Source organism: Eschrichtius robustus, chromosome 18 (assembly GCF_028021215.1).
Source record: "Eschrichtius robustus isolate mEscRob2 chromosome 18, mEscRob2.pri, whole genome shotgun sequence".
Lineage (NCBI taxonomy): Eukaryota > Metazoa > Chordata > Mammalia > Artiodactyla > Eschrichtiidae > Eschrichtius > Eschrichtius robustus.
In genome coordinates this window covers 47,179,273-47,201,227 of record NC_090841.1, presented here as the reverse complement: position 1 = coordinate 47,201,227, position 21,955 = coordinate 47,179,273, and the positions used below count along the sequence as shown (strand labels likewise).

General features: G+C 31.7%; 1 protein-coding gene across 1 annotated transcript in view; it reads left to right on the top strand.

Annotated features, from left to right (window-relative positions):
* Positions 1-21,955, top strand: part of DACH1 (dachshund family transcription factor 1) — a 412,059-nt gene that overhangs the window by 287,399 nt on the left and 102,705 nt on the right. Inside the window, exons 5-6 of the mRNA XM_068526491.1 lie at positions 5,573-5,708; positions 9,078-9,212. Of these exons, the coding sequence (XP_068382592.1) occupies positions 5,573-5,708; positions 9,078-9,212 (271 nt within the window). The remainder of the gene's footprint in view (positions 1-5,572; positions 5,709-9,077; positions 9,213-21,955) is intronic.

The following is a 21,955-nucleotide window of genomic DNA, read 5'->3' as shown; positions in this document are numbered from 1 at the left end:
AATAAAAAGAGCTATGTAAATATCCCTTGAAGCCTCAATTTAGAACTCCGAGCTAAGGCGTTTTGATGGCGGCTACCAGATCTTCTACCAGATGCAAGTATATTAGGTTTGTTTATGTCTTCCAGAAGTACTTTTTAACATTTTCCTGAACCCAGAATCCCAATCCTATTATTTATCCTTTCTGTTCATTTTTCCAGAATGAGAGAATATGGATGTCACAATCAGTGTGTATGATTCTGGATTTCACTAACAGTATTTACTAGCTGATGATATATGCTCCATGAGGGAAAGGAGTTTTGTCAGTTTTGTTTACTTACATGTAACCAGAGCCTAGAACATTGGCGTATATTAAGTGTTTAGTAAATATTCTCGGAACGAATGAATTGAAGTCTGAGTTGTGTTAAAGCTCAGGAGTTTAGGTTTTATAAAGTGCTAGTCAACTTCAATTTCGTAAGGTAAAAGTTGTATTAAGATAAATTTAACATTAGAATATCTTCTCCCCACTTCTATAACGTACTCAATAAGGGAATTGCTAACTGATAAAGAGATGAAAATGAAGATAATTAAAGAGAGCAATATAAAGTAAAGCTAAATGAAATAACCCACTTAGAGAATGAGTTGTGATTATTTAATCTTACTCTAAGAAAATATTTTAAGTTGATAAAATATAATGCATTTTGTGGTGGAGATGAGGCAGCAGACACAATGCATTTTTTAATGTTTAGTTAATCACATGTGTGTAATACTGAACATTTTATACGTTTTATTTAATTTATTTTTTTATTGAAGTACAGTTGATTTACAATGTTGTGTTAGCTTCGGTTGTACAGCAAAGTGATTCAGCTATATATGTATATATGTATATATTCAGCTATATATATGTGCATATATTCTTTTTCAGATTCTTTTTCCTTATAGGTTATTACAAAATATTGAGTATGGTTCCCTGTGCTATATAGTAGGTCCTTGTTGGTCATCTATTTTATATACAGTAGTGTGTATATGTTAATCCCAAACTCCTTTTTATTTTAGAATTTTAGAATTCATTGTTTTAAATTCCACCTTTGATTCTGAATTGTGGTAGAGACCAATACTTCTTGTTCTACCCAGAGGCAATAAATGCAGCTTTTCCTTTATTGTTATTCTGATACCATTAGTTTATTAGTATGACCTTTTTTTTTTCAGTGACAGTGTATTCCTCTTACATTTTCATTTATTATTGTGGCTAGTTTTATAAAGATGGAACACTGCAAAAGATTGTGTTTTATTGATTGGTGGAGTTATGATGCAGGACTATAAAGCAGTGTGTTGAAGTATTAAATTAAATATTCTTCCTCTTTGTCCTACTTCAGGGCCATCTTGGAGGTTAAAGGGTCTCACACAAATGAAATGATAAATCCAGTTTACATAGTTTCCCTATAGACATTGAACTGCTTCTTTCTTATTATGTCTGAATAAAACTCATTATCTATTTTGTTTCAGTAGTAATTATGAGATTCTCTCCTAAGCAATTCTTTACTGTCTCCATTATTCTACATCTTATAGCATACTCTGGAAAGGCAAGCATATAAATATGATAAAAGAATTAAGCTGTTGAAATAAATTAATTTATTGTGCAACAGTGTATTCAAATCTTACTTGCTCAATGGATTTTACTTTAATGAAATTCTTCAAAGAACAATACATCATGTTCCAAAGATTGAAATTATACATTAAGTGAAATGACTGAATATGTTGTGTCTCAGTTTATAGAAAGTTTCAATTGAATACTTAAGCTTTTAAAGCATAAAAATTTGCATAAATTAAAATATTTCTTTAAGTAAAAGTATTAAATATTGTCTGTATCCTTTGTTCTTAGACAAAAAATATAATTAAAGTAAAAATAAGCTAAAGCTAAAATAAATACTATAATTTCACCTATGTTTCCTAAGCCTTAAATTATGATTTAAGATTTTAATCTAGCTTATTTTTGACTTAGTTTATTATGTGACCTTTAGAGTGTTATGAATGTACAAGTGAAAAAGTGAATAATGCATGAATGAAAAGAATCACCCAGGAAAACTTTTACAGTTAAATAAAATTGACTAATGAAAAAATTGTTATACTTATGTGGAAAATAAATAAATAATTGTTCAATGGCACAGTCATTGTTACTAGAGTTTTGTGCATTAAATATTTACGTATTTTATGAGTTAAATATCTCAGGAAAAAATCAGTTTTTCATGCTTTCCATTAGTGCCACTGAGAAATCTATTATGACAGGAAACTCAGACTTGCAAAATGATTTTAGAGGGATTGATTTATTTCAAGATTGCACTTTACCTCTATTTGGCTAAACACATGCCACTGAAAATATGATCACTTACATAATTATTAAGAGGAATATTAAAATGTATTGATGGATAAACATTGAGTGAACTTTTGGAGAAAATAGAATGGCTAATTTAGAAAATTTTATTTATATAAAAATATAATAATGTTGTTTCCTAAATATAAACCATGTGTTTCTGCATAATCCAAGGGTTAAGAGTTAGATGTATTAGGAATTAGCTTTAAAGCTTAGCAAACTTATGTACCTCTGTATCAGAATTTCGAGAAATCAAGGTTAGCCTCTATATCGTGTATATCTGGTCATATATGCAGTTAACTATAGCATGGCTTATTAATACATTTATACAGACTAAAAGGAGTTCTATACAGTTTTATAAATCCATACTCTATAATAAACGCACAGATATTCCAAAAATGATACAAACTCCAGCCTTTGAATGCTGCACAGAAGCCAAGATTATCCTTTGATTTGTGATTGCAAGGACTTGATGTGAACTTTATTGCCTTATTTTTAAATTAAAAATTGTGGGATATTTGTGCAATTGAATATATTAAAAAGTAAAAAAGGTAAACTATTAATACATGCGATAACCTGAATGAATCTAAAAAACATTTTGTTGTGTAAAAAAAACCAGACATAAAAAATATGTACTATATGAGTCCATTTTTATGAAATTCTAGAACCAGCCAAACTACTCCCTGGTGATAGAATTCAGAAAGCTGTTGCTTCTGGGGATGGGAGGAATAGGCTGGGAAGGGGCATGAGAAATCTTTCTGGGGTTATGGAAACAGTCTAGATCTCGACAAAACTCATCAAACTGAACACATAATAAATGTACAGTTTGAAGCGGCTTCATAGCTTAAGGTAGGGGTGAATGTTAAGAAGAAAGATTTATAATCCCAGCTGCTTTTAAATTATAATTAGAAGATAGGAAGCAACTTTTGGCATCCAGATGTGGATTCTCCGCTCTTTTAAATCGTATATGTGCTTTTTGTTTTTCAGAAATGTAGGTCATTTGTTTGCCATGTGAACTAAAGAACTTAGACCATTTAGAAGCATAGCTTGTTTGATTTATTTATTGTGGAAAAAATAACTAATATTGTGTTCATTTTGCATGTTGAGACATAGAGTTTAAAAATACGTCTTGCAACTTTTGAGAGTAGAATTTAGTTGACTCTTTTTTTCTTTTTTCCTTCTGGTACAATATTGTTTGACCTGGCAAATTATTTGTGTAAAGTTCCTTATGGGACTATTTTTTATTCTATGGAATATATATTGAGAAACAGTTTTATGTATGGCTTTTGGAAGAGGGCTTGGCTATCCTGGGGGTTACTTTCATTTTACTTGTCATGATCCTCAAGAATGAAACCTCTGTTGAAGATGTTTATTGACAACGTGTAGGACTGAAAAATTAAAAGGGTATGAAACAAGTGGTGCTCAGTCTTGGATATACGTTAAAATCGCCTGGAGAGCATTAAAAAATACTGGCTTCTGGGCCCCCCTTCAGACTCAGTGTATAAGGCTGCTGTAAGAAAGTACAACAAACTGGGTGGCTTAAAACAACAGAAATTTATACCCTCACGTTTCTGGAGTCAAAAGCAAGATGTCAGCAGTGCCATGCTCCCTCTGAAATTCTAGGTAGAATCCTTCCTTGCGTCTCCGTAGTTTCTGATGGTGGCCCGCAATACTTGGCAATCCTTGGCTTGCAGCTGCAGAGCTCACATCTGTACCTCATCTTCATATGACATTTTTCCCTCTTCACAATTTTTCCATCTTTCACATTTTCCCCATATCTTCACAATGTCCTCTTGTGAAGACATCTGTCATGTTGGATGAAGAGCCCACCCTACTTTAATATGACCTCATTGTAACTAATTTCATCTGCAAAGACCCTATTTCCAAATGCTCACATTCATAGGTATTGGGGGTCAGGACTTCAATCATTTTTGGAGCGACACAATTCAACTCATGACCCTCAGTAAGCCAGAATCTTGGGGAGTAAATCCCAGGCATAGGCATGTTGAAGAACTTCCCAGGTGATTCTAATTCAAAGTAGAATTGCAACCCATCACAAGGCTTAAAGGAACCTTTGAGATTGAAGACACACATTACCCTCTTTCTCTGTTAGTACAAAGCCTTGTCTGTTTTCCATATTACATTAGCCTTTGATATTTTGAAAACAGCCTCCTACAGGCCGATTCCATTTTAGAACTTTTTTCTTTTAAAAAGTCTGCTTTTTTCCATATTTGCATCTTTGCACTCTAATCAGGAATAATTTACTTATTATTTATTATGTATCATGTATCAGTTTACTTGTACACTTCCAAATATTTATGAATTATTGAAAAGACTGTTCTTCAAGACCTGTGTGTGTTGATAGCTGAAGGTATAAACATCTTGTTGCTCGAAGAAAATGTTAACAAATGAGTATCGTATTTCTTAATCAGTAACTCTATAATAGCTCATTGGAGACAGTTATACAATACATTTGCACATTGGTCTCATAGGGAAGGTGCAAGACTTAAAGGGGAAGGTATGGAGTGGGACCTGAGTGTTAACATAGAACAGTATCAGGAAACATGATACCAGGTTTCCCTGTGATACAACTAATACATATTTCATGAATTTTCCCTAATATATTTGTGTGGTTGCATTGGAGCTAGGAGCCTGAAAGTTATTAGAATCAAAGAAAATTATTCAAATGTTAAATAATAATAGATTTCCATGATGCCTTAAAATGTGACTGTCTAGGTATATCCAGAGCAGCCCCATAATGAAATAGGTGTTAACAATGCCTCCGGTATTATTATTATGATGTCATGGTGATAATCTGTGTGTTAAATGATCCTAGACACTTGCTGAAGCAATGTAATTTATTTAAAGATTTTTTTAATTGATAATTGTCTACAATTAAAACCTGCTTTGTTCTGTTAATTCTTTGCTGTCTAATGGTTCTAAACTGGATGTCTTTTTTGATCTCTCTTTTTATTCAAAGAAGGGGTTGACATTTGCCATTACTACAGCGATGTTCACCTATAGAACCATTTTCCTTTCTAGTCTTTCCTTACTTTGACTTTCCTCAAGATAAAAGGTGTCTTTTAATCCAGTTAAATGTTGTTGAAAAAATGTGTTTGTCTTCACGTATCTATAGAATTAAGAAAAATCAACATTCCTTAAGCAAAGGTCCAATGTATTTACCTCTTTTCTCCCCCTCGTCACCCCCCAACCATGGTGGTGTAGGAGCGTGTTCCCGACAGCCCCTCGCCTGCCCCCTCCCTGGAGGAGGGCCGAAGGCCTGGCAGCCACCCATCATCACACCGCAGCAGCAGCGTGTCCAGCTCCCCAGCGCGGACTGAGAGCTCCTCGGACAGAATCCGTAGGTGTCATACTTCCACTTGTCACCATTTTAAATTTTAGTAGGTGCAGCTGGCTTTTCTAATCAAAATGCCCTCATTCCAAATAGATCTCAGATGTATCATGTTCTGATGCTTTGTAGCAATAGCCGTCTCTCAAAATTATGTTTCCCAGTTTGCAATATCATGAGGTATGGTTCTACATAAACAGGTTCTGATATAAACTCCCTCTTTGATGCCACACATAAAGATTTGAGCTATGAAACAGAGAAAGTAAGTAACCTTCTAGATTAGTTTCTGAGGTAAACATCTCCAACTCTCAAATACCTAGCATCCAAGTATACTGTTTATGGTTTATTCCTCTTCGTTCCTTCAATCCCATCCCTGCCATTTTTAAAAATTCACTAATTTTTAAACTTCATCCTTGCATTGACAAAGACATCCACAAAGAGGAGTAAAAGAAACAGAATTCCAAATAACTGATTTTTAAAACATTTTGTAGTCATTCAGAAGATCAATAGATTGAAGAGTGTGAAATTGGTTAAATTTTAGGATTTGAATTAGTAACAGTCAATAATGCATATTATCATCACATGTTATTATTATTAAATTCTAAAAAGTAAGGTTATATTTTATTTCATGATCACATTTTCAGATATTCAATCCTGGTCCTCATGGCCAAGAAAATTAAGAGTAAAGTTAATACACCATTCAATTAACTGGTTATTTTGTGTATGTACAAGAATCTAATATTGTTTACCAATAAAATGAGCATATTAACAGTGACTACCTTGGTTGCTAAAACCAATACTTACTGTATTGTTTACAGGCTTTAGTTATTATTTTAGGAAATCATGCTTATAGCATAAACTTCATCGAATTACACAAAATTTATTGAAGTTATTTGGTTGTTGAGAATATCTTCATAATAGGAAAAAGCATCTCCTAGAAAGTGTCTTTATAAGCTATAAAGGAAAGTTTGCATATCCTCAGTATAGATACTGTGGAGGCAGATAACGTAAATATTGGTCAAATTGTATGTAATAAAATTATTTTTAAAATTGTCAATCATTGACAATTACATACAATTCAACGTAATTCTAAATATGTATACTTTATTTAGCCTGTTTATAACATATTTCCCTAAGTTTGTAAGAGATGATTGTTACTGTTTATTAATAAAAACGGATATAGCACTTGATAATCATTGCCAAATCAATTGTATTTCTGGGGCTGGTAAACCTCAGTTCACACTACTTCCAAGCATTTTTCAAATAAAATATTTTCAGTATGCCTTTGTGCCATGCTGTCGCTAGAATCAGAAATTTAATGATGACTATTTGGTTTCATGTCTAATGCTTTTTAAGGTCTCATTGGAAAGGAGCTGTTCTAGAAAAGAAAATTATATTTTTTTCATAATACTTTTAATCGGAAATACAGACAAATAGGGGAAGATTTGAGAGTTTTTATATATATTATTTTTTTTACTAATCATATTTTAAAATTCTTGATAGAAACAAAGTAATTACTTTCACATGCATGGACTACCATAATTGTCCAAATGGAAATATTGACACATGTACACACACGTGTACACATATATGCATATACACACATACATGTGCAAATGTATGCATATTTATTTTTAACTTTAGACTAACATAAAAATTTCAAAAATAATTTAAAATTCTTAAATATTTATCATCCAGTTTCACTCAATCAGTTGATCTTTCTGAAAGATATACCTGATAAAGGCCTAATGCCACCTTATTGTCTTTATCACAGACATTGTGCTTCTTTACCTCAAATACTCCATTGTTTATTTTCTACAAACAAGGAATTTCCCTTACATAACCATAGAATAGTGATTAAAATCAGGAAATTAAGACTATTATCGTACTATTCTCTAAGCTGCACACCTTATTCAAATTTCACCAGCTTTCCCACTATTATTTTTTCCTTTTTTTTCCTCACTAATATTTTTAATAATAAGAGATTTTTCTTTCATGGTCCAAAATCCCATCCTGGATCACATGGTGAAATTACTTGTCATATGCCCTTAATCCTTTTAAATCTGAAACGGTTCCTTAATCTTTTATATCTTTCAGTACCTTGACATTTTTGGAGAATACATACCATTTATTTTGTAGAATGTCCCTCAGGTTGGAATTTTTTGATGTTTTCTCATAATTTGACTTAAGTTATGTATTTTTGGCAGGAATGACACAGACATGATAGTGTGTCCTTCTCAGTGCATGATTTCAGAAGATATATGATATTTTGCCAATACTTGTGATAACCATCACTTGGCTGAGGTAGTGACTGACTTCTAGATTTCTCTCCTGCAAAGTTCCTTTTTAAATTGTTTTTAACCTTTGTAGATAATAAGTATCTTGTGAGGAGCTATCTTAACATTATGTAAATGTTCTATTCATCAAACTTTCACTTCACTACTTTCATAATTGTTCATTGAAGTTTCTTCCCTGAAACAATTATTACTATGGTGATTTCCAAATGGTAATTCCTAACATAGTCTTATACATTATTCTATACATATTTTAAAACTATATTTTTTGCAGTGAAAGTAAGATTTTATGGAATGATTTTTCTTCAAAATTTTTGCACAAAACCAAGATTTTCATGGGCAATTTATTAAGAAGTTTATTGACTGGATTGTGATCATAAGGGTATTTGATCATCTGCTTTATCGTTTCAGTGGTGACAGGTTACTCTTAATAGTTCAAGAAAGAAATTACTGTTTTTAATCATTCAACCATTTAATAGGTATTAATTGGGCTCTTTTATTTTTAAATTTGAGTTCAAATCCCAATTTTTAAAGAAGTACTTTGATATCTGTGAAACTTCGTGTTTTATTGACTAGAATAGAATAGGACTATTGAAACAGCTATTTCAATGCCTTAACTTGTTGAAAACTCTATTTGCCCTCTCATGCCACTAGATTTTTTTAAAATTATGTTTTAACTTTATAGTGTTAAAGAGTGTTCTAATGTTAAGGTTGCAGTTTTTGCAGAGTTAAGGAAGGTTATATGCTAAGGAGAGAATGTGATACACTAGATAAAGCTTGAATATTTCATTGGTAATGGTTATAGGGGTATGGCCATTCAAAAGTATTCCAGACATGAGAAAATATACATATTTTATGTGAAATAAAAATAAGATAAAACAGTTTCATTTTCAATATATTTCTGCTTGTTCTCAAAAATTATCATAGTTATCAGTTCTCACAGTGTTCAACTTAGAGATAGATTATAATTTTACAGTTAGACCATGATATTATATTTATTTCTGAGTCCAAAAGAGTTTAAATAAGTTATTTGAATATTTTGTATTATGGTGTTTTAGTCTTTTTTCTTTTGTTTCTGACTTGACAGCTGTCCATCAGAATGGTTTGTCCATGAACCAGATGCTGATGGGTTTATCACCAAACGTACTCCCTGGGCCCAAAGAGGGAGATTTGGCTGGTCATGACATGGGACATGAGTCGAAAAGGATGCATATTGAAAAAGGTAATATATGATTATGAGGTCTTGTTTTTCCTGCTCAACATGTGAACTAGGTTTTAACCACAGAACAAAGTATATTTCTAGATTATATTAGAAGATGGCATATAAACATTTTAAAAACCTACAATATTAAGTAAAATGCCTATTCAACAGAAAAGAAATACGAATGAGACATATTTCTCTTAAACAACAGGTAAATGTTCATTTATTTTCCAGTACGTTTTAAAAAAGAGAATTGTTTGTTTTAATTGTTATCTCTGAGTTCCTCAAGGACTATAGTTCGTCTTTCTCCGTGCTTTCAGGGTCAATTGTCATTTTACTTAGCATAATAGAGCAAGGACAATATACAAAGGATTATTATGATTATTTTTTGGATTAAAAGACACATGGTCATTTGATCAACCAAGAAATATAGTGAATCTTATCAACCAATGTACTAGTAGTTGTTGCTAAAGTGTATGCAACAAATAACAAAGCCCAGATTGTGCAAAGCTGTGAGAGTTTCCTATTTATATTTTATTTGTACCAGCCTAACTCATTTTCACAGGCAAAAATTTGTCTTTTCATGCCTTATTTCATGAAATACTTTCATGGAGAATTGAAATATTATTTTACATGCATGTTGGAAATTTATGCTATTGGATGCAAATTAATGTTTTCAAATGGTAAATTAAAATTGGGACCACTGGAGCCCTGCCATATCTTTTTCATCTTAATTTAATATTTTCAAATTTTATTAATAATATAGACTGGATACTTTGACTATCTTTTTTTGACATGAATATCAAGTAATCAGTGTTATGAAAAGGATTGTTTCTTTGGAAAACATAATTATACAAAAGGTACAATTCATTGGCTGTCAAAAAGGAAGATAAGTAAAATTGGCTATTTAGATAATCAGAGAGAAATGATTGGAGAAAGACTAAGTTAAGGTGGAGCAACCAGTTTTCCTCAAAAATGACTATTCACAAAAAGTAAAAATGCTTACATAAACATTTTTCTATTCAACATGAAAACAGCTCTGCTGAGTCCTTAGGAAGAAAGAACACTGTATTTCTATAAATTAAATTATCGGCATTATGCAATTAATAAGAAAATGGTCATCTTTTCTAGGTGCTAACATGTCAAAATCTAGGTATATTTGAGAGCAGCATTAAGGCAACTTCCTAATTACTTATTTTAAAATTCGCTATCAAATATTATCACAAGCTGGGTGGAATATATACAAGTGCATCAGTGAACGAGATTGCCTCTAAATGTCTAATTCTAATTTTCTGTGAGTTCTTCTTCAAAAATGAAGATACATATACATAATGCCTTATGTATCTTTTGACATATACCTTTTATATTTAATCAAAAACCAATTTGAGGAAATATTATGGAAATTTTTATAGTAATAAAATATAAAACTGCATAGAGGATTTAAGTTTCAAGTAAGAATATTGAAATATAAAAATTCATTATTTGGGTTAAGTAGCCATTCTCCACTAGGGTTCTAGGAAAGAATGAAGTCCTATAGAAAATGATTTTAGTGATTAATTTCTCAATTTTCCCATAGATGCTACATAGCTAGTTTCACTTGAAATGCATAAGAGAGAAGTTTTATGATATACAATGGTTGTCAGGATATTAGGTTTTAATTCTCTTGCGGAACCTTGGTGAAAAAAGGCTGGGAGTGAAATATAAAAGCCCGGAGGTGGTAGTGAAGAGACCACCAAAGGAATGACCAATAATGTGATTGGAATAATGAATCTCACTGGAATTTTTGGTGAGGAGCTTTCTACAATCTCATGTTTCAAGTTGAGTTGACTATAATTTTTGTAACTTTCTTTGTCCGTGAGTCTTGAGTTCTGTCTGCCTATCTGCCCATCATCTGTCTATATACCTATCATCTATTTGTTACTACTATTATAACTTTGCCATCGTAGAGCCTTTCCTGAGATACCATACTAGGTTGATATAGGGAATCCCACTGCTGGTTTTCCTGTGTGCCTGCCCCCCAAATCTTCGTTACAACATTTTCCTTGTTATTTGGAAGTTATTTTTTCATTGGTCTGCTTCCAGTACTAGACTGTATACTCCTTGGAGTCATGTGTGTATTACATTTGCTTTAAACAGACTAGACAATCTATGAATGCATATTGATCTGTGCTAAATTACTAGAAGATTCTAAGAGATGGTGAAAGTAAGTTAAAGTAACTGTGATGATGAAAGGCAAAAGGTGGAATTTCATAACCTTAAGAACATACATTTATATGAAACAGTAGAATGTTCTGGCCAGGAATATACACAAAAACTTTCTATAGCACTAATGGTACTTCTTATCACATCTTAAGTTTTTAAAATGGTTTTGCTGTCAGAATAAAGACCTTGATCATATCCCAACAGTTTTTCAATATTTTAATGTATATTTTATAAAGGAAAGTAAGTTTTTAATATTCTCCCTAGAAATGTGAAACTCACTTTAAACTCATAATTTCAAATGTAGTTATGGAATCGTGGACATTGTAATAGATTTTGATACTCTTATGGTAAGAATTTTATTATATGATGCTCATCTCTTTTATGTACTCTCACTCTTTTATCTATTTTGCAGCATACTGAATTAATAGTAAATATTCATAGGCTTTCTAGATTGATAGGGTCTACTAAATTAAAAATTGTTTTCTTTCATGACTACATTTATCATGTGCCGCATACTTGCCCTGTAACATTCTTACTACACATATCTGTATTAAAACAAGTGACTTCATTTAGAGACATTTGTAGAGAAATTAATTACATGTTTGTGTCATTTTAGGCTTGAACTTCTTAAATGTAATTTGCTGCCTACCACTTTAAATCATTCAAAAGATAATAATTCTTAAGAAAACACTGATGTTAAAAATAGATACCAGAATTAATTTGTATGCTGAGAATCACTGTGGTCTAAAATCTTAATCACCAGTAACTTTTAAGCATTTTAAAATCTTCTTAATATTAAAAAGCTATTGACTTTACTCTATTAGAATATTTACGTCACTATTAGTTGAAGAACCAGTGGCTTTACAGGTGTTAGAACTCAGAAGTACTAAGTGCTGAGTAAATTTGCTACTTAGTTTTTAAAATAAAAACACTCTAATGGGCTTTTGAACCCAGGAAGAGTTTAATTAAAGTACATTTAAAATATAAATATGAAAAACAAGTTAGTGTATCAAGAAGTAATAGACATATAATATTGTTTCAAGCATCCCAAGTGTAAGGAGAAAGTATTTTAAGAGTATGAACTTTGACTAAAATTGGGAGTTTGTCAAGGATATGTGCTGAGGAAATCTATGATACAGCTCATAGCCTCAAAAACTATTTTATGTCCTTTAACTTTTCCAAACATACTGCAACTTTCTGGATTTTAAACACATTGCTGATTTTTACCCTCAGTCTAAATTTAGTGGAATAGGCAGTACTAATTGACATTTTCTTTTTTTTAATTGAAGTATAGTTGATTTACAATGTTGTGTTAGTTTCTGGTGTACAGCAAAGTGATTCAGCTTTATATATATGAAACGAAAGAATTACGTATGTATATGTATGTATATATATAATATATTATTTCTCAGATTCTTTTCCAATACAGGTTATTATAAGATGTTGAGTATAGTTTCCTGTGCTATACAGTAGGATCTTGTTGTTTATCTATTTTATATAAAGAAGTGTGTAAATGTTAATCCCAAACTCCTAATTTATCCCTCCCCCTACCCTTTCCCCTTTGGTAACCGTAAGTTTTTGTTCTATGCCTGTGAGTCTGTTTCTGTTTTGTAAATAAGCTCATTTGTATCTTTTTATTTTTTTTTTAGATTCCACATATAAGAGATACCACATGATATTTGTCTTTCTCTCTGTCTTACTTCACTTAGTATGATAATCTCTAGGTCCATCCATGTTGCTGTAAATGGCATTATTTTATTCTTTTTTATAGCTGAGCAATATTCCATTGTGTATATGTACCACATCTTCTTTATCCATTTATCTGTCAATGGACACTTAGGTTGCTTCCATGACTTGGCTGTCGTAAATAGTGCTTCTATGAACATTGGGGTGCATGTATCTTTTCAAATTAGAGTTTTCTCCAAATATATGCCCCTCATTTAAATTATATAAACAGGCTCCCTGTTTCTTTATGCTGCACTTCTCTCTTTATCCCCACAAAATCTGTCTCATGGTGCTAATTTACAGTGTTAATTCTCTTATGCATAATTTTTTCCCTGGTTTTTCTAAAATTGCTTGAATTGCTGCTATTTCCAACACATTTTTTAGCATGTTTCATACCTTGCATGTAGTTTCACGTGCACATTTTTGTTATTATGGAATTTATCTAATTTTTTGCTTACCAAAAATCAAATGTATGCTACAGATATGATACTGTATGCTACAGTATCAGCTTTTTTCCAGTTATAGAAAATGTGAGCATTTATAATTGGAACTAAGTACTGAATACCTAATTTATGTTAGTGTATTTCAGTCTTGGACTAAATAAACCAAAATGATATAATCAATATTTATTGAATGTCAGATATGTGAAATAAACCATATGAAATGCAAAACTTCCCTTCTTCTTTTGCTGCTACAGGTGCACAGAATTTTTCTTCATATATATTCTAATTTTCCCTATGGTTGAGGCTTTTCCCTTTATTTGTTTTCATAAAAAATATGACAACTTGCATTGGTGACTCCTGACATTTTATTTTTTTATTTTTCATTTTTTCTAATTATATATATTTTTATTGAAGTATAGTTGATGTACAATATTGTATGTTACAGGTATACAATATAGTGATTCACAATTTTAAGTTATACCTCATTTATAGTTATTATAAAATACTGGCTATATTCCCTGTGCTGCACAATATGTCCTTGTAGATTATTCCATACATAATAGTTTGTACCTCTTGCCATTTTAGAAGCAGGAATAATTTAAGATGAGGCAGGAAATACAGGGGATTTGCTTCAGGCCATGAAACATTTCTTTTGTCGCATACTCTTTTGTCACGTATTCTTCGTGGGCAGTACCCAATATTTCCAATGGTTAACAGACTTGTATGGAAGGTTCTCATTTTGGTATTCTGAATTTGAGGACAAAGCACTAAAGGCAATAAAGTAGTTAGTAAACTGGCCATATTGGGATATCCTCTTATTAATGCTTTATTCTTAGCATCCAACCTTGAGGACCACTTTCCTACAAAACATCTCTCTTAAATGACTGCCATCACTTTTCTCCTATTTGTGGAAATAATTTTTTTGAAATATATTTCCTTTTGCACATTTCTCATTGTTTAAAAATTCTAATTTTAAGATTGTCTTCAAAAATGACTTTCTTTTTTCAATTCTAGATTAACATTACACAAATTAATTTATAGTAAATATCACACACACATATATCAAAAATCTGAACCTGTTAGTATCTCATGTGACTATATAGATGTGCAAAGAGTGAAAACCCTTTTCTTTAGAAATTTCTATATTTTGGTAATGTTAGCACACTATATGTGTGCCACTTATAAAATGAACTACCTCAATGTTACCTAAAGTTTACATTTTCCAGGAATTTATTATTATGTAATTAATATGAACATTACTAAAAGAAATAGGGCCATTTATTGATGCCAAAGATGTCAGTTGCTTCTCCAGGGCATCCATAACTTTAGGTTTTGGAAAGTTTTTTGGACACGTAGAAAGTTGAATCATGTTACTACTGCTGATAATTTTCATGAACTAGATGCCAAAGCTATTAGAGAGTATTTAGTTTTGGATACATTATCAATAATAATATACATTTATAGTAATTTTACTTACTGTAATAGTTTTACTTTTACTTAGTCAGATGAAATGTCTTTTCCCCATGGAAAAAACAGAATAGACTATTAATTATCCCACTTATTCAGCTTTATTTTTTTGAGCTTTTTTGATAGGCACAGAATGACTCACTTCCTCACTGTTTAAGAAATATTTTTATGTAGTCGTGCCAATAGCTAGTATTTTTATAGCATTAAAAGTGAGGTAGGAGTAAATTACTAGTAGATTAACATATTAGCTCCACATACAAATTTGCTTCATGTAATGATTTATTTATGAATTATTATAAATTATTTTATTTCCTTCATTTAAGATGTTTATTGACTTACTGAATTGACTATCTCTAATTTTTAATTTTGGAATTTATTTGCGTATTGCTTAAACCGTGGATTTCTATTTTTTCTAGTTTCAAGTTGAAATTTTACATATTCTGGTGTAGAAGTGATCCAAAGGGAATGTGTACATTCTTCCATACGTTTATTTGAGAATTAGCTCCAAATTCAAACTTCATTTTGGAAATATTATATCCGATATTTTTTAGTGAAGCTAAAACAATTTTTCTTTGGTATATTTTTATTTCGTACATGGGCAAATATGTATGTTTCTAAAAGAACTACAAAACACTGTCCTTTCTTCCCTGATTAGACATATTAAGAAATGTACAAAAAAATAGGCCATTAAAAGTTCAGTGACTCAGAGAGCTTTCTTAATCTTTTTTATCTAAACTAATAGCAAAATATAAACGCCAGTTTCTGCAGGTAAGCTTCGTGTGACGTTGTTTTTGTAGAACAAAACAGGAGATATCTACAATCTCATATGTTTCAACCTAATACTTCTGAACATTTTTCTATTCTGAGATGTAAATTAGAATCTCTTCTAAAGAGCTTAACAAAAAAAGAAAAAAAATGACATTTAAAAATATATTTCCAATCTTGCCTAATATTCACAGTCTGCTTTTATTGAAACCTTTTAATATTCTTACATGTGCTTATGTGTGCCCCTGCACATGGGCAGACACACAGGGCTTTATCTTCATTTGATAGATGAGGGAGTGATACTACTTTGAATGCTATGTTATGAGTTAAGAAGCAAGAGTAATAGCCCCCCTTGTCTCTTGTGCTTGAAGCAGTTTGAATTCCTCCATCAACTTGATGGAATGATTTAACACATCATTCAGCCTTGTTTGCAGGACCTGTAAGGTGACAGCAAAGCTCAGGTAAATCTTAAAGATACGGGAACTAATTTGGAGGAGTTTATATAACACATTAGATGAAAGGTCAATATGGAACTCACGGCTATTATGTTTAAATGTATAAAAACCTGATAGTATTTTGAACATATTTTAGAAGAGATATTGCCCACCCATTCTGGAGAACTGGGTATGATGTTTTCCTCTGACTTTTCCTTATCTATTACCACTTATTCTTGTGCCTTTTGGCAAACTATTCCTAGAAATTTGTGTGATAACTTCAGCATATGAAAATCTGTTTTGTTCCAGTAGAAGCTATATTTTAAACTTTCCTTAAATTTTTACATTACCGTTGTCGCTAGTATCTTATGCTACAGTTTCAGAATATTAAACAAGTACGATTGTTTTAACTACTGTGAAATTGACAGATGAAGCTGAAAACCAAAAGCACCTTTCATGGGATTTTAAACACTATTTTCCTCCATATGCCATCCCAATTATTATTTAGATATTACATTCCTAATTTACTGTTAAGGTTGATTAGAATTCAAGCCTCTCAAAAGCATGCACCAAAGGTCTTGGGCTGTGGAAAACATTTTTATAAAATAATCCATTAATGCAGAGGAGTGCAACTAAATTAGTTAGCAATTTGCTGAGCATGAATTAATGAATAGAGCTTCTTCCAGCTCCCAGAGTTGTAATTTTCATAATAACCTCAGACCTTTATTTGGCAGGTTGTTTAGTTTTTTCGTTTGAAGGTTTTCATTAGTCTAATGAGGACTGTGCAAGGGCGAGCAGTCAGCACAATTTACATGGGGAAGCTATCATAATAAATGAAGCAATTTGAATAACACGCAAGGGTTTATGCAACAAGATAAGAGGAGATTGTAGAGCGAGATTTAGAGGTAACCAATACATTAGACCAACTAATAACTGAAGTAATCCCAATAAAAGGCTTAAGTGAAAGGAATGAAATTAATGATATATACAAAGTTGTAATGATATGATACATGATTCATTAGATTAATAAAATAAGTATTCAATTGTTTTTAGTGCTTTTCGTCTAAGCTTTGTTTGTATCAGGCATTTTAATTAGGTTTGTTCACTGGATCACTTTGCTTAGTTAACTTTTAGACCATAGCTGAGGTTTTTAATGATATTTTTTCTTTCTTATTTAAACTTTATAGCCTTGATAGTTCATTGAATTAATTATATGCAATATATTGTGTATGGAGATGGTTTTTAAAGTAATTGCATATAGCTCCACCTAAGTGGTGATTAAACTTTAAGTATGAATGCCCAGTATGTTTCTCAATTTTTAAAAACAACTGTTTTTTGCTTCTACTCTTGATACAGTACCTTTATAAGTAGTTGACAAAGGTCGGGATGTCCTATAATTCACACCAAATGGTAATAACTAAGATTTTTTTAATTGCTAAATTCCCAGATTAAGAAGAGCCACTCATAAAAGACATTATTAGAAATTATTCATTTATAGTCAATGTAATTCTTTAAGATACAAGACAGAAAATGTGTCTTAAAAATAGCCGTAATTTTATTTTCTTTACATGTCTTTCTATTGAAAAATGAATTTTTGTTTGGATTGGTTTGAGAATTAAAACTTTTATGCAAGCAATTCAGTCTGAATGTTCAGCATTCTTTTATAAGAGATGAAGAAAGAGTTGATAGGATTTTTTTTTTAATTCTATGGCAAGTGACATAAAACTTTAGAAAGCAGGTTTCATGTTTGATATGTGGAGTCAAATTACTTTAAAACTAAGTAAAATGTAATTTTCAATGTCATTATGTATCAGCCTTTATGAGGTCACACCTTGAGGGAATTCCTTATCTGTGATAAGTGGCCCAAATCAGTGGACTTTTATGAAGTGCTGCCATTCTGTTCTCTTCTGAGTTTGGAAGTCCTGGCATGTATCTCTATCCCAGTTTCAAATCACAGTCTCTTGCTATAGATAAATAAATGGGTAATTATATTCCTTCTTTGTGTATGAAGGAAACAAGTGGTTTAGCTTTCTTACATTTGTGAATATGTTAAAAGACGGTTAGGATACATTTAAAAAATAATGATGGCTCTATATTTCAAACTTGCAATTATATTTATCTTTAGGGTTTAGCCTTTGAAAAGGGGCAACATTGAATTCTTTCATGGACTATATTTTGTTAATTTCTTTTCAGTAAAAACTACTTCCAGAAAATGAAGTCATTTTCTTTCTTTTTCTTTCTTCCTTTCTTCCTTTCTCTCTCTCTTTTTCTCTCTCTCTTTCTTTTTCTTTCTTTCTCTCTCTCTCTTTCTTTCTTTCTTTCTCTCTTTCTTTCTTTCTTTCTTTTTCTTTCCTTCCTTCTTTCCTTCCTTCCCTTCCTTCCTTCTTTCCTTCTGCATTTGAAGTATATGGATACAGATTTAAATATAATTTTGTAGCTTGGTATTATCTTTGTATTAATTTTACAATTGGGATAACTATTAAACATTTTGAGGTCGCTAGTGGAGCATAAAAATAAATATATAATTCTTTGAGTTATATCTATCAATTTGCTGTATAATTGACTTTATAATTTATTTGTTATTTATGAATATTATTAATTACTATCTATTCTATCATGACAAAAACTAACCTAAGGCTTTTGTGAAAAAAGTTTGAGTTCACAAAGCAATTGCATATTCATTTAAGAAATAATTTTCACTGGAAGCACTCTAGCACAGGGGTAACGAGTATAGTCTGAGAATTAGACCTCTTTGTATTCAAGTCCAGGTTAAAGTTGTAAACCTGGTACATTATATAACATCCTTGGCCTTCAGTTTTTCATCTGTGAAAATAGACAAATAGTACCTGAAATATAATCACAAAGTTTTGTTATGAGAATTAAGCGCTCAGCCTGTATGATATATTGTATACATGGTAGGTCCCTTCAGGAAGGAGACTGTGCATAGGAATAGAATTCAAGGTGTGACTGGAGAGGATAATGCAGTAATCCAGGGCTTAGTAGAAGCCGTGCTGCCACATTTTGGTGCTCCATCTGATCTGCTTGCTGGGGCATTCAGTTGAATGATCCATCCAGAGGAGACACAGACACGTCTTGAAGTGACACAGATCAGAGAGCAAGGTAGAGAGGGTGGACGGTGCATCTGGAGCAGACTGACAGGAGTCATAAGTCACTGCATTTCAAGCTCGGTGAACGCGAGTTTGGGTCTGTGTTATTTACAACCAGATCTGCAGTGTCTGTCACTATGGTGCGCTGTAATGCATTACATAAAGGGGTGAATGATTTATCTGATCAGTGGTCATTTGATGTAAGCAGTAATGCCAAAGAGAAGATCACAATTCCAAGAAACATTTGTGGAAGGATATGGAATAATTTTATAGCTGGAATCTCATACCTTTAAATAAATCATTGTAAATCGTTTCTTAGCAGCATTCTAACAAATTTATCATTTATTAAAAAAAAAAAGCAAGCAATTTTCTCTGTATTTCTTCATTTATTCATTAATTCAGCAAACGATTTGCAATTACCTGCTATATGGCAGGCACAGTGTTTGTTGCTGAGAATTCAGAGATGAATGTTAAATGAAGGACATAAGACATTGTTCTTTTATTTTTTTAAGGCATACTAATGAGAAGCTTTTGAATTAAATTGATGATACCAAGGGGCAATCCTATATATAGGAGTTATTCAAAAATGCCATACTTCTTGCCATACTTTGCCTAAATGTAAACTCTATTTAAAAATGGCTATGTGTCTCATGGCTTTGTTTTTTCCTTCCATTTTATTGGCCATCATGAATACACAGGAAGTTTTCCATTCCACCTACTCTACAGTCATGCAATAGGTGTAGTTTTACACCTGAAGCTAGATTGAGAATTTTCATAGACAGTGGTGTGCATTGCTTTACTGGTAACAATGAGACAGTTTTAGGAAACAGATATGCAGTAAATCATTATTGTGTTAAAGGATGTTATCATGTTATCTCTCATGACAAGGGAGAGGACGTGGCACTTCTTGGGGACCTTTAACAGAAATAGTCCATTTAAACCTAGATCTAAGGATGGAATGCCTTTCTGAGTTTTGCTATTATTTACAGATAGGATGGAAGACCAGACATGCCCTACGTCATAAATTGTCTTGCAATTGGGGTGGGGGGTGGATTTTTGAAGACAAATAGTGCCACATTCTCCAAATCAGTGTTCTCTCCACTTATGCTATCTAAAATAAAATCCAAATCTAGGCAGGTGGGCAATTTATGGGTAGTGTATTTCCTTATCTCACAAGATTTAAGTTAGATACTCTATGCATCACTTAGAAAAGTATTTGGAACAGTTATCTGCTCAAGAATGTTGGTTCCCTTTGTCTACAGAGAAAGAAATCAAGAATTTAACTATGTCTCCATACATGGAAATAAAAGCATTATGCAAATCAAGTTTTTTTTCTGTAGTTTTCCTCTAAACTGCAATTTACATATTTGTTCTTGAGGTTTTTTTAGTTTGTTTGTTTTGTTTTAATCTAAGTATTTTGAGTTTTCAGTTTATATCATCTTTACTAGGATCCAGCTTAAAGAAAAAACAACATTGGATTATAAATCTATAAAAGACTCCAATAAGGGATGCGTGCTGATTCCAGTTTCTCCTCCAAACATTACTCAGAGGCCAAAGGCAACAGGATTAAATTTTTCTTCTGTTGCTTTTGAGTTTCTAATGATGAACCTAAATCCTTTCAATCCCAACATAATCATAGCTCATGCTGCACCCCAACTTAAATGCAATATTCAAGTTTAGGCAGTGGGTGGAAGGAGAGAGAAGTCTATTCCAGTAATATTGGAGACAGCCTCCTTTTTTTTTTTACTATTAATTCATATTCCTCAAGGGTCTCCAATCTTTTATTTCATATATATATATATATATTTGATTCCACTATAATCCTTTTTATTCTAAGAGCCTTCATAGGCTTGGAATAATTGCTAATGATGCAAATAGCTGAGATTATAGTCCTCTCAAAATGTCCATTTATTGTCCAAATTGAATCCTACTTTTGGCTTCAAATAACCAAAGCTCTAGGTTTTATTTTTAAAGGTAGACTAGCCTTATGATTATTTTTTTCCATAGTACATGGAAGGTACAGTGAGAAACTCTAAAGTTAGAATTCAAATTAGAGTTTATATTTTCTCTTTGAAGAAACATTTGTCTTCTTACAGCATTCATGTATGAAACACTCATGGACTGAACACTGTCAATGTTTCAGGAATCATGGCAGTGGATGGAGAAGAAATAATCCCATTCTCATTGGTTTAGACCAGCCCCAAAAGAGAAATATTTATTTATCAGGAGCGAATTTTAAGAGGGAAGTTCAGAATCATGAAAGTGACATGATCAATAGTCAAAAGGACACTATAAACACATGTATTTCTTTCTTTCTACCAATTATTTATGGCTAATAATTTAAATCTGCACCACCAAATGAGAAAAATTACAGTATGTATGAAATTAATTCAGATGATTAAAGATGGTTACTATTTCTTTTTTCACATAATAGGTTTCTCTCTGTACAATGGTACATTTTTTTATACTTTGTTTACAACCTTGCAATTTGTAATGTTGAAGAAAAGAACTGGGCAAAGATCAGTGATTTTGCCATAAATGTCAATAAGTTTTTTAAAGGATGTTAAGCTAAAGGATATTAGAATGGAATACTGCAGTAACTCATTTTTAGAACCCATAGA